Genomic DNA, 14,995 nt, shown 5'->3' on the forward strand with positions numbered 1-14,995 from the left:
GCTCCGCAAGGCTCAATGCAGGGCTCGCGCTGTCGGTAGCCAAATTAGCCATTGGCTAATTTTTACAAAAACAAACAAACGGTTACATAATCTATCCGACACCTCAAACATAATAATAATACCAAATATTCAATTAGTGTAATAGCGATCTCGCGACCGGTATCAAGAAACGGTGTCATGCAGAATTCAGCGTAGGCCTTATAATGTTTGCTTATTTTAATAATCACGGTTATTAATTTTAACGGTATGCATTCAAGATGTATGACAGCAATGTCTGGAAGATCCGTAACTTGATATTTTTACTTTGTAAAATCTTTGAACCAAAGTAATAAAAACAGACCGACAATGCGTGTCGATTTGAATACACATGCTAGTTCAGGGCCGAAAGACATGTAGGCCATCTCAAGGGCTGAGTTTAGCCAGACCGAGCGAAAACAAAATGTTCGCTAGACTGGTTTGTGCTCTTCACGTTAAACCAAATGGACATGACGAACACCAATCAAATAGTTTGCGAACGTTAGGCTCTCGGTGCGAAAACACGTCACGCTTCAGTCAGCTGACACTTGCGTGTCAAGAGACATCGTTGCGGACATTAAACAATACGATTGCGCAAAAGTAAATCTTGATGTAAATTTGTAGAAAAGCAATAGTTGTTCGCATCAATGAATACCTAACTGCAGTTTTTGTTTATTCCTTTGTCTTTGTTAATTTCGTACCCATGGTCAAGAGCACGCATGCAGATCGCGATCGTGGGAAATGAACATACAGTATTTATACAAATTGTAGTTAAATGTACACTGAATAAAATTAATTTACAATAATCATATTGTTAGATAATTTTAGATATAAGACTGTGAGGTGACATTTAATAAGTTAGCTGGATTTTAAAAAGACCGTAAATTTTATTTTGATTAATTCTTTTTATTTTTTTATTTTTTTAATAAATGGAGTATACAGTGAAGTCGGCATTCTTAGCCGAGATATTTTGCAAGCAGAAATCACAATAAGCATTTAACACGACGCTGAAAACAGCATCATCATGACAAAAATTATGAAATTGTTTGAGGTGAGGGAATTGATGGGTCACTTAAAAAAAAGAAGAAAAAAAAAAGAAATTAATTCAAACTAACATAAAGATTGCTATTTAAAGAAATAATGTGCTCAATAATAATAAAAAAAAGCTCTCAAATTTTTATTTGGGAAAAAAGGAAGCAAGAAAAAACCACCTTCCATAAACATCCACCCACCCACCCACCCCCATATTTCTGTATGTTTGTTAATTTAATGTCATAGGCCTTAGAAGTGGGGGTGGGTGTATGGGGTACTGGCTTCAAACTCTGAAGATATTGCATAACCCCATCCCCACCGCACCCCACTCCCGCTGAAAAATCAAAGTAATATATTAACTGCCCCTACCCCCATTGAGGTTTTGTTATTCCTGTTTATTCCAGTTTGTATACAATTAGCTGAAAAAGATACATTTTCATATTCATATATATACTCTATACAGTACTGCGTAAAACAAATTTGGCTAAAGCATTTTCAATATGGCTAATAAAAATTCCATTTGGCTACAGGTATTTTTGATCCAGGGTGAGCCCTGCAATGGGTAGGTGTAAACCACTTGCACCAACCAGTGATCCATAACTGGTTCAACAAAGGCTATGGTTTGTGTTATCCTGCCTGTGGGAAGCGCAAATAAAAGATCCCTTGCTGCTAATCAGAAAGAGTAGCCCATGAAGTGGCAACAGCAGGTTTCCTCTTTCTTTCTTTGCTAAGCTCCTTTATCAAGAAAGGGGTAAAGTGAACCAAAAACAATGAAAATAAGTTATTAACAAAATACTAAAAACCAGCACTGATACATTCATCTATTTTTGTAATATAAACATTTTAAACAGAGACAGTCCCGACTGGTTAAGTCTGTACATGTACTGGGATTCGGGGATTCTCAGTACATATATTGGCAAGGCTAAATCTGACAGTTGTCAACCAGAGGGGACTATTTAGAGATTATGTACAAACTTGTGTGTTGTGCTGATTTTACAAAATGACTGTCAGCATTTTATATTGCGCGAGCGAGAGTGAGGGTTTTGTAAAACCAGTAGGAAACACATGTGAGTGTAATCATTTCTTTATTATTCATATTATTATTGTTATGTTTTATGAATAACAAGGGTCCTCTCAAAATATTTTAACCACAACTAGGAGAAGATGACGAAATGACGTCATATTTGACATGCACAGTCTGAGCTAGGACTGTGGAAGGAACGTCATCTTATGACGTCACTTCCCACAATTATGTCATTACACTTATTATTACCCATATGGTTAAAAATATCTTGGTACATATCAAAGTAATACGTCCCACTAGAATGCCAAGTGGGACATAACACTTTTGACGTCACACAATGATGTCATCAATTGGCACACAACCTTACATGAACAACAAAATGAGATGAGTGACATAAATTAAGATTGATTATGGGTAATAAATAGGATATTAAACTCGCTACCATTTCGTATCATATTTATGTCCCTCGTGAAATAATTTTCATTGTCACTTGCTAAAGCTTGTGACAGTTGAAAATTATTTCACTCGGGACATAAACAAGATATGAAATGGAAGCTCGTATTTAATATCCTATAATTATTACATGTTGCTTTTTATTAACTCAGTTATTTTGAACCAAGTGGATAATGAAGGTTCATCTCTATCCTGTCCATCTGTTCATCTGTTCCACATATAATCTTCCACACCATTTTTCACAGTCTCAAGATATACAGCTGCAATCTTGTGTATTTCTTACACACCCGTGTAGGAGATCACCATTGTGTATTTCTTACAAAATCGAATACAAAGTATGTTGGAGATTGTTTCTGAGAGGTCATGACCCAGTTTAATGTTATTGTAAGGAGATGTAAAGTGACATCATTGGAACACTGACGTCATTCAAATTCAAAATTAGCCGTATTATTACAATGCTTCACTACATTAAAATGCTTTTCGCTTTTCATCAATTTCAGTTTCCGAGTGGTTGGCAAATATTTTAGAGTGCTCTATTTTTTAAGGAAAATGGATCTGTTAGTATAGTAGTGATTTGGTTATGACATGGTATGTATGCTTAAAGCCAAGTATGCATATGTCATGACCCAGTTAGGCTACGTTCCGTAACAACATAATGTAGTTCATTATATTGTTTACATTTTTATTGTTTCGAGGTAAGTAAGAAATAGAATACTACATTCGTGTCCATTTGATAGCATTTATCTTACAACTCGTTGCTTGAAAACATATCCAAGTCGCTTTCGCTCGTTGGATACGTTTTTACACAACTCGTAAGATAAATGGTATCACATGGAAACTCATGTATTATTCTCTATATCTATATCTTTATCATCTATTGTTACAGATCAGGTTTGACTTTCATGGCAATTTACCAATTTTTTTACAGAGTTATGGCCCTTGAACTTAGGAGATACAAAAATGTGTTGGGTCTGGTAGCGGACATGTATTGCTTTAGGCTCGTATTCTCAGAATGCTTGGTTTTCTTGGTTAAATCCATTGATAGAGCTCTGTGTTGAGCAGGTTGAGTGTATACTTTCAGGCCGAGTGGGAAATACCCCACAAGTCTCCCCCCAGAGATTGGGGGGGGGGGGGGGACATGTATTGCTTTAGCCGCGTACTCTCAGAATGCTTGTGTTTTGTTAAATCCAATGATAGCTGTGTTGAGCAGGTTGAGTGTGTATACTTTCAGGCGGAGTGGGAAATACCCCACAAGTCTCCCCCCAGAGATTTGGGGGGGGGGGGACATGTATTGCTTTAGCCGCGTACTCTCAGAATGCTTGTGTTTTGTTAAATCCATTGATAGCTGTGTTGAGCAGGTTGAGTGTGTATACTTTCAGGCCGAGTGGGAAATACCTCACAAGTCTCCCCCCAGAGATTGGGGGGGGGGGGGGGGGGGGGACACGTATTGCTTTAGCTGGGTACTCTCAGAATGCTTGTGTTTTGTTAAATCCATTGATAGAGCTCTGTGTTGAGCAGGTTGAGTGTGTATACTTTCAGGCCGAGTGGGAAATACCTCACAAGTCTCCCCCCAGAGATTGGCCTCATGTCGGAGCAGTGACCTTCTACAACTACTACACACGCTATCGACCTGGGCTCGCGCTCGTACTCAAGGGAGTTAACTGCGACATACAAGGTGGACAAAAGGTATAGAAGATACGGAGTGCCAACCCTTTCATGAACATTTAAGCTGATTATAACTAGGGGTGTAACGAATACACATGGTGGCAAATATGATACATATCTCGAATATGAGATGATGAATACAAATATGTATTCACATCCATGAATACAAAAGTGAAAAGGTTTTGCAGAAAGGAAGAACAGTTTTGTGGGGTGTTTTAAAGTAAAAACTGATTAATCATGGGTGGTTTTTTGACAGAAGCGAAATCAAGGTACACGTGGGCTTCCAGTCCCATGAAAAAGCATTGGTCTGTGTGCTTGATCTACTATAAAACCAGTCCAGACATTATCAAAACAATCGAATCAGTATTGCGTTTTGGTTATTGTGAATTAGAAATATAAATTGTACAGTTAGCATTACATATGTGTATTTGTGTATTCGGTTCGGCTAGTGATAAATACAAATGCAACTACGATATAGATTGCTGTTCGGTGTACCAAATATTCAAGTATACTTAAGACCTCCATATGGTTATGTCCATTGTAAACTGAATCATTATTCTATGGAACTAACTGTATATTTGGTATTTCTTGAAAAAAATACCTGGCTACAATGTAACTGTAAACCCTTGAAGCATCAGCTTGGCCTGTTCCAATTAGAAAGTGATGTCATTAGCTTTCCGAGTGTTATTTTTATTTGATCTCGGAAAAAGAATGTAATTAACCAATCATAATACAGAACACACCCGCCATCAGTTTACAATTTACAGTAACACTACGACACGTGTGTTGTTTGATTTGCAGACCGGCATCAGTTTACAATTTACAGTAACACTACGACACTATGTGTGTTGTTTGATTTGCAGATCGGCATCAGTTTACAATTTACAGTAACACTACGACACGTGTGTTGTTTGATTTGCAGATCGGCATCAGTTTACAATTTACAGTAACACTACGACACTATGTGTGTTGTTTGATTTTCAGATCGGCATTGTTGGGAGAACCGGGGCCGGGAAGTCGTCTCTGTCCGTGGCTCTGTTCCGCCTCGTTGAGGGGGTGGGGGGACACATCACGATCGACGAGAGAAATATCGCTGACATGGGCCTACACGATCTACGGAGTCGACTCACCATATTACCGCAGGTTAGTCAGTCAGTCAGTAGAATCACAACCCAGCCATGGGCCTACACGATCTACGGAGTCGACTCACCATATTACCGCAGGTTAGTCAGTCAGTCAGTAGAATCACAACCCAGCCATGGGCCTACACGATCTACGGAGTCGACTCACCATATTACCGCAGGTTAGTCAGTCAGTCAGTAGAATCACAACCCAGCCATGGGCCTACACGATCTACGGAGTCGACTCACCATATTACCGCAGGTTAGTCAGTCAGTCAGTAGAATCACAACCCAGCCATGGGCCTACACGATCTACGGAGTCGACTCACCATATTACCGCAGGTTAGTCAGTCAGTCAGTAGAATCACAACCCAGCCATGGGAGCAGCACGTAGCTCAGTGGTAAAGCGCTCGCTTGATGCGTGGTCAGTCTAGGATCGATCCCCATGGGTGGGCCCATTGGGATATTTCTAGTTCCAGCCAGTGCACCACAACTGGTATATCAAAGGCTGTGGTATGTGATATCCTGTCTGTGGGATGGAGCATATAAAAGATCCCATGCTACTAATGGAAAAATGTAGTAGGTTTCCTCTCTAAGACTATATGTCAAAATTACAAATGTTCAACATCCAATAGCCAATGATTAATAAATTAATATGCTTGTTAAACAAAAACTTTACAGAACCCATCAATGAACTCATTGGGTTATTTCCCTTTGATTAGTTATATCAGTGGACTCATTGTACATTTTTTATTTTCCTTTAATCAGTTTCATTGTTTGGGCTATTTCTCTTTGATCAGTCCCAAAGATGGACAGTTATTTACCTGTAATCTATCTATCAGTGGACTACATTCATTCATTCATCCATTGGGTTATTTTCCATTGATCAGTCCCATCAATGGACTTGCTTAGTTATTTTCCATTGATCAGTCCCATCAATGGACTTGCTTAGTTATTTCCCACTTGATCAGTCCCATCAATGGACTTGCTTAGTTATTTTCCATTGATCAGTCCAATCAATGGACTTGCTTAGTTATTTCCCATTGATCAGTCCCATCAATGGACTTGCTTAGTTATTTCCCATTGATCAGTCCCATCAATGGACTTGCTTAGTTATTTTTCATTGATCAGTCCCATCAATGGACTTGCTTAGTTATTTTCCATTGATCAGTCCCATCAATGGACATGCTTAGTTATTTCCCACTTGATCAGTCCCATCAATGGACTTGCTTAGTTATTTTCCATTGATCAGTCCCATCAATGGACTTGCTTAGTTATTTCCCATTGATCAGTCCCATCAATGGACTTGCTTAATTATTTTCCATTGATCAGTCCCATCAATGGACTTGCTTAGTTATTTCCCACTTGATAAGTCCCATCAGTGGACTTGCTTAGTTATTTTCCATTGATCAGTCCCATCAGTGGACTTGCTTAGTTATTTCCCACTTGATCAGTCCCATCAGTGGACTTGCTCAGTTATTTCCCACTTGATCAGTCCCATCAGTGGACTTGCTCAGTTATTTCCCACTTGATCAGTCCCATCAGTGGACTTGCTCAGTTATTTCCCACTTGATCAGTCCCATCAGTGGACTTGCTCAGTTATTTCCCACTTGATCAGTCCCATCAGTGGACTTGCTCAGTTATTTCCCACTTGATCAGTCCCATCAGTGGACTTGCTCAGTTATTTCCCACTTGATCAGTCCCATCAGTGGACTTGCTCAGTTATTTCCCACTTGATCAGTCCCATCAGTGGACTTGCTCAGTTATTTCCCACTTGATCAGTCCCATCAATGGACTTGCTGAGTTATTTCCCACTTGATCAGTCCCATCAGTGGACTTGCTGAGTTATTTCCCACTTGATCAGTCCCATCAATGGACTTGCTTAGTTATTTCCCACTTGATCAGTCCCATCAGTGGACTTGCTTAGTTATTTCCCACTTGATCAGTCCCATCACTGGACTTGCTGAGTTATTTCCCACTTGATCAGTCCCATCAGTGGACTTGCTGAGTTATTTCCCACTTGATCAGTCCCATCAATGGACTTGCTTAGTTATTTCCCACTTGATCAGTCCCATCAATGGACTTGCTGAGTTATTTCCCACTTGATCAGTCCTGTTGGTGGCCTAACTTGGGGTGGGACATAGCCCAGTGGTAAAGCGCTCGCTTGATGCGCAGTCGGTCTAGGATTGATCCCCGTTGGTGGGCTCATTGGGCTATTTCTTGTTCCAACCAGTGCACCTCGACTGGTACATCAAAGGCTGTGGTATGTACTACCCTGTCTGTGGGATGGTGCATATAAAAGATCCCTTGCTGCTAATCAAAAAGAGTAGCCCATGAAGTGGCGACAGCGGGTTTCATATCTCAATATCTGTGTGGTCCTTAACCATAAGTCTGACGCCATATAACCGTAAATAAAATGTGTGGAGTGCGTCGTTAAATAAAACAAAATTAAAAGACACCATTTGGTTATTTCACTTCAACAATATGTGTCGTGATATTTTTTCTGCATTCTGGTATATTTATATATTTTGTATGTGTACACATTTTTAATATTAAAACTACCAGTTTAAGAGAAAAGAAACAAAAGGTCAACTTGTTCAGAACAAATCTCGATTGGTGTATCATTTTATTAAGTTATACAAAATGTACATGAATTAGAACACTTGATAAATTCTAATAATTGAGAGTTGGTCTTCACAATACACCCTGGTACTTATCGCAATTCAGGTTCCTGTATCTCAATACTACAATTTTGACAATAGCCATCTCTAATATTCATGACATAATTTCCACAATTTTAAATTACATAATTTTACCCTCCATACCCTCTGGCAGAAACCCTGAATGGTAACTAGGTGACCATTAAATGCACACCCTGAAGTTAATTTTCTTAAGAGTTATAAAAACTAAAGATCTGCAGTGTTGTCATGTGCTCAATTATATTATATTGTTAAATCGTTCTGTTTTGTAGGAGCCAGTTCTGTTTTCAGGCAGTCTGAGGGTGAACCTTGACCCGCTAGGTGAGCGTGGAGATGACGAGTTGTGGGATGCACTGGAACACTGTCATCTGAAGACGTTTGTGTCTGAACTCCCAACACAACTAGACTACGAGTGTGGAGAGGGCGGGCAGAACCTCAGGTAGACCCACCTTCACACCTTTCGCTCCCTCAAGTCTGTCTGACCCGTCTTCACACCTTTCACACCCTCAAGCCTCTCTGACCCCTTCTCTCAGTCACCTGTCTGACCCCTGCCGATTCTCTCAATCACCTGTCTGACCCCTGCCGATTCTCTCAGTCACCTGTCTGACCCCTGCCGATTCTCTCAGTCACCTGTCTGACCCCTGCCGATTCTCTCAGTCACCTGTCTGACCCCTGCCGATTCTCTCAGTCACCTGTCTGACCCCTGCCGATTCTCTCAGTCACCTGTCTGACCCCTGCCGATTCTCTCAGTCACCTGTCTGACCCCTGCCGATTCTCTCAGTCACCTGTCTGACCCCTGCCGATTCTCTCAGTCACCTGTCTGACCCCTGCCAAAACATGGGGCGGGACGTAGCCCAGTGGTAAAGCGTTAAAGGTCGGTCTGGGATCGATCCCTGTCGGTGGACCCATTGGGCTATTTCTTGTTCCAGCCAGTGCTCTACAACTGGTGTAACAAAGGCAGTGGTATGTACTATCCTGTCTGAACTAACAGCAGTATCCTGAAGGTTAGACAATACACTGAACTAACAGCAGTATTCTGAAGGTTAGACAATACACTGAACTAACAGCAGTACTGTAAACCGTATTAATATTGCGACGTGTTTTTTTCGCGAATGTATACCTTAGCGCATGTTCGCGACGTGTAAATTTCGCGAACGGCCGTTGACAGCTCAAAAAAAAAAAAAGTGGATAAAGACCGCTCACTGTAATTGTTATAAATCAATATTCTGTTATCCTACATCAAGCAGTTATGCCTGGTACAGAGTCTATAGAGGGGATTAGGCCCTGTACCCCCCACCTCACCTGTATTAGAATCACAACTCACAGCTTCAGTTGTTAACTGTTAACACCCTTTGGTAGATAAAACAATAAACGATTAATCGCCATCGATTGAAGTTACATAAAACAATTAACGATTAGTCGCCATCAAGGAGAGCTCGTGTATAGGCTGAGCCTGTTGAGTGAATCTTTTTGTGAATTTTATTCTCAATAAAATATTTCAAAACAAAACAAATTAGTCGCAGTGTATGTTAGCTTGTTCAATAAACAGGTTATTTTTGCATGATTTTGAGTTTCATTTCTGAAACGAGAGTACTGATATACATGAAATAAATACAAAATGTTTATCAAATGCGCTTGGAAATTTGTTGTTGCAACATGTATCGCTATCTGCAGAAAACGAACAGTGATCCTAAAATTGAAGGCCACATGCTACCGGATCCGAATACGGCGGGAACAACAGACGAAGCATCGAGACATTGAAAATCGAGACATCATTTTAAGCACACTTCAAACTAGAAAATAATGCGTGCATATTCATTTCGCGACATAAGGTTAGACGCGAACAGCGCGAAATTTATACGCACGCATTTTTTTCACGGTTTACAGTATCATGAAGGTTAGATAATACACTGAACTAACTGCCGTATCATGAAGGTTAGACAATACACTGAACTAACAGCAGTATCCTGAAGGTTAGACAATACACTGAACTAACTGCAGTATCCTGAAGGTTAGACAATACACTGAACTAACATTCCTTTCTTCTATTCAGTGTTGGTCAGAGACAGCTTCTGTGTCTCGGGAGATCGCTGCTGCGGAAATCCAGGATCCTGGTTCTTGATGAAGCAACAGCTGCCGTTGACCTGGAAACTGACAGTCTGATTCAAGAGACAATTCGCACAGAATTCAAAGACTGCACCATTCTGACAATAGCACACAGGCTGAACACAGTTATGGATTACGACAGGTACTGTTTCAGCCAACCTCAGTTCAGTATAATAGAATCTGTCACCATTGTGAGGTATAGATAAGGCAATTCCAAGGAATAATTGCCATATCTATACCTCACAACGGTGATTGATTCTTTTTCTTACCCATTTAATTACAGTATCAAAACAATTTTGTAAGCTACGTACGCTTTGTTTATTGTTGAACGTTTTGTAAACATTTCACCTACAAACAATGAAACTCATTGAATCATACACTGAAAAATATAGTCCAACTTGTGCAACAACATAAAAATGCAACAACTTAACAATAAATATAAAGTTGAAAATATTAATGTGTTTAAATATTTTTAAAACAATGATTCAACGTGAAATGGCAAACAGAATTTTGAATACTATGAGTTATGACGTCAGTCGTTGTAAAGCACGAGTTATGACATCACATGCATGTAGAAATCTTCTAGCACTCGGGTCAGACAGATTTATCTAGCCCTAGGGTCAGACAGATTTTTCTAGCATTGTGCAAAAGCTGGATAACCCTGTCCATGGGGCAAGAATTTGTATTATAGTCCACAAATTAGGCTATTTAGTTTTTAAAATCATATTTGATTTCTTCTCGAAGTTCCACCAGGTAGATTTCCTCTGTCCCGAGACAGATTTCCGGCTATCCAGAGATCGGCCACGGGATTGATATGCTCGAAACTCTAGTGGCATATGAGCATGTTCAAAACGTACTCGACCCGAGGTAGATTTCAACCAAACTTGGTCCAAATGATTCTCTCATGGCCCTGCAAATGCTGCTATTTTTTAGACGATTCAAAATACAATATGGCCGACATATTTCACCATGCAGATCTGAACCAAAGGTGGTACAATGATTCTCTCATGGCCCTGACTAAGTGTTGTTATTTTTCAATACAATTTGAAATCTAATATGGCTGCCCTAGCCCGAGAGATTTTCAGCTTGATTTCAAGTTCCACCGAGCAAATTTCAACCAAACCTGATACAGATGATCCTCCAGTTAACATCTCCATTTATTCCCTAATTATGTCACTGGTGAAATTAGAATTTACTCCATTTTAAGGCATATACTGTGATAGAAGTGGATCGGTTACAATACATATTCAATTCTTCATTTGTTAATGTCCAATTAGTGATCACCAAATAACCATCTGTTTTAAATCATTATTAGTATGATTCATTTATCAGAGCTATAGTTGGGCCTCTTGTTTTTTTATTATTACAATTCAAGTCATTATCTTATTAGAGTTCAGAGCAGCTCTGATTATTACAAAGGGGGATCTCTCGCTTGATGTGAGATTGGTTTGGAATCAGTCCCCGTCAGTGGTCTCATTGTGCTATTTCCAGTCAGTCCACAACAACAGGTATATCAAAGGCCATGGTATGTGCTCTCCTGTATGTAGGATAGTGCATATTTTTAGTCAGTGCACCAGGACTGGTATATCAAAGGCCATGGTATGTGCTCTCCTGTCTGTGGGATAGTGCATATTTTTAGTCAGTGCACCACGACTGGTATATCAAAGGCCATGGTATGTGCTATCCTGTCTGTGGGATAGTGCATATTTTTAGTCAGTGCACCAGGACTGGTATATCAAAGGCCATGGTATGTGCTCTCCTGTCTGTAGGATTGTGGCATATTTTTAGTCAGTGCACCAGGACTGGTATATCAAAGGCCATGGTATGTGCTCTCCTGTCTGTAGGATTGTGGCATATTTTTAGTCAGTGCACCAGGACTGGTATATCAAAGGCCATGGTATGTGCTCTCCTGTCTGTGGGATAGTGCATATAAAAGATCCCTTGCTGTTAATGGGAAAATGTTGCAGGTTTCCTAAGACTATATATATCAGAATTACCAAATGTTTGACATCCAATAGCAGATGATTAATAAATCAGTGTGCTCTAGTGGTGTCGTTAAAACAAAACAAACTTTGGTCATTAGAGATCCTGACTAAATTATTAGTTGAATATACATTTAAATTTGTCAGTTTTAAAGTTTGAAAGTGATGTTAGTGGATGTATTCTCACAGTCTGTATGGCATTTCACCAGCCTCAGTGGTGTCATGGTTAAACCTTCGGACATCAGGCTGGTAGGCACTGGGTTCACAGCCCGATACCGGCTCCTACCCAGAGCGAGTTTTACAACTCAGTGGGTAGGTGTGAGACCACTACACCCTCTTCTCTCTCACTAACAACTAACCCACTGTACTGGATAGACAGTTCAGATAGCTGAGGTGAGTGCCCAGGACAGCATGCTTGAACCTTAGATGGATATAAGCACGGATATAAGTTGAAATGAAAAAAACACTGTATGTCATTAGATTCGATTCTTGTGAACCACTGAGTGCAGTTTTAGAATTAAACGATGTTTTGTTTTAATTTCAGGATCATGGTGTTGGATCAGGGAGTTATCCGTGAGTTCGACACCCCTGACAACTTAATGGCAGACAAGCAGAGTATGTTCTACATGCTTGCCAAAGATGCTGGACTCGTGTAGATGTCACTCATTTGGTGTCACACACAAAAAGACTGAAAAGCTAGGAAATTATTGTTTTTGAAATGCCCTTTCCAGTGATAGAAATAAGCATATTTTTTCACTAGTCAACCAGACAAGTACATCTAGAAATCTACTTGTCTGCCAATATTTTCACTAGTCCACTGGACAAGTACATCTAAAAATCTACTTGTCTGCCAATATTTTCACTAGTCCACCAGACAAGTACATCTAGAAATATACTTGTCTGCCAATATTTTCACTAGTCTAAATAAGTTGTTTGTTTTTATTCAAGAGCAAGGACAATGTTTTTGATTGCTCAAAATGAAACAGCATTATACATTTTTACTTGTCCAATGGACAAATACATCTAAGAATCTACTTGTCTGCCAATATTTTCACTAGTCCACTGGACAAGTACATCTAAAAATCTACTTGTCTGCCAATATTTTCACTAGTCCACCAGACAAGTACATCTAGAAATATACTTGTCTGCCAATATTTTCACTAGTCTAAATAAGTTGTTTGTTTTTATTCAAGAGCAAGGACAATGTTTTTGATTGCTCAAAATGAAACAGCATTATACATTTTTACTTGTCCAATGGACAACCATTGAGGTACATTGTGTTTGTCCCAGTGGATTATTACTTGTCAGGACAAATGGACAAAAAAAGTGAGAATGTAATATAGATAGTGGTATCCGATAGTGCTGCCATCTATGACAGTATGTAACAACACTAGTTTTTATTCCCAAGGTCAAGGTTGTTACATATTGTAATAGACGGCAGCACTATCGGATACTACTACTATCTATATGACAAACACTTAGCTGCCTTTCAGGCCTGTAAGGTGCATTAGGAATCATATAGAACTCTAGCTGATATAGGCACACAGTGAGTGTTACGCTGCAGGCCATAGGATTTCAAATTTCATGGCAAACACTTTTTCGGTTCTGTGCCTTGTGATTATGGGAACCCATGGGAAACTGTTTTTAAAAAACAATTATATATATATATATATTATTATTGGTGAATAGTCGTACTCGGTATAATAATCATGGGAACGGAAATTTTGTTCTGTGATTTTACTGACACGGTACCGGAAATCTGAGGGCCTGCACTGAATATTATTTTACTGACACGGTACCAGAAATCTGAGGGCCTGCACTGAATATTATTTTACTGACACGGTACCGGAAATCTGAGGGCCTGCACTGAATATTATTTTACTGACACGGTACCGGAAATCTGAGGGCCTGCACTGAATATCATTTTACTGACACGGTACCGGAAATCTGAGGGCCTGCACTGAATATGATTTTACTGACACGATACCGGAAATCTGAGGGCCTGCACTGAATATCATTTTACTGACACGGTACCGGAAATCTGAGGGCCTGCACTGAATATCATTTTACTGACACGGTACCGGAAATCTGAGGGCCTGCACTGAATATGATTTTACTGACACGGTACCGGAAATCTGAGGGCCTGCACTGAATATTATTTTACTGACACGGTACCGGAAATCTGAGGGCCTGCACTGAATATCATTTTACTGACACGGTACCGGAAATCTGAGGGCCTGCACTGAATATCATTTTACTGACACGGTACCGGAAATCTGAGGGCCTGCACTGAATATGATTTTACTGACACGGTACCGGAAATCTGAGGGCCTGCACTGAATATCATTTTACTGACACGGTACCGGAAATCTGAGGGCCTGCACTGAATATTATTTTCTCGGTTAATAACACAATAGATAAATATTCAGCACAAATGCATATCAATTAATGTGTAAAGACTTCAGTATTATTGCTACCTTGCTCCAACTTGTCATGTAATCATCATTTCTGAAACACCCACACGATGACAACAAATTCATGCACTCCCCCAAGCGTGGAATTCGGTAATTTAACAAAACTATAGATTCATAAAATATTCTATATTTTATAATTATGTTGTATTTTGTTATTACATTGTTTATTTCATTATATGTTGAGTAATAATGTTTAATACTTAATAGACAGAAGGCCACAAGGGAGATTAGTGTACTACTATTTGTGTAACCTTCTTTAAATAAAGATTATTATTATTATTATTATTATATTCATTTTTGCAGGCCTATAGATGATATCCGAGGCAGGGAAGGGACACAAGTATTGTATATAGTTTTAAACGTGACCGAGAGAACAAAATAATGTTTTGTATGATATTTTTCATAAATATTCGTATACAGCCAC

The 14,995-nt window shown here is 39.5% G+C and overlaps 1 protein-coding gene across 2 annotated transcripts in view; it reads left to right on the forward strand.

Moving 5' to 3' along the window:
- The window catches only part of LOC121386640 (multidrug resistance-associated protein 1-like), a 111,745-nt gene extending 98,824 nt beyond the window's left edge, over nucleotides 1–12,921 (forward strand). For both annotated transcript variants that reach the window (XM_041517610.1, XM_041517611.1), the window contains exons 28-32: nucleotides 4,064–4,210; nucleotides 5,174–5,332; nucleotides 8,282–8,448; nucleotides 10,063–10,257; nucleotides 12,642–12,921. In XM_041517610.1, the coding sequence (XP_041373544.1) occupies nucleotides 4,064–4,210; nucleotides 5,174–5,332; nucleotides 8,282–8,448; nucleotides 10,063–10,257; nucleotides 12,642–12,753 (780 nt within the window). In that variant the 3' untranslated portion in view covers nucleotides 12,754–12,921. The remainder of the gene's footprint in view (nucleotides 1–4,063; nucleotides 4,211–5,173; nucleotides 5,333–8,281; nucleotides 8,449–10,062; nucleotides 10,258–12,641) is intronic.
- The last annotated feature ends 2,074 nt before the right edge of the window (nucleotides 12,922–14,995 follow it).

Source organism: Gigantopelta aegis, chromosome 12 (assembly GCF_016097555.1).
Source record: "Gigantopelta aegis isolate Gae_Host chromosome 12, Gae_host_genome, whole genome shotgun sequence".
Lineage (NCBI taxonomy): Eukaryota > Metazoa > Mollusca > Gastropoda > Neomphalida > Peltospiridae > Gigantopelta > Gigantopelta aegis.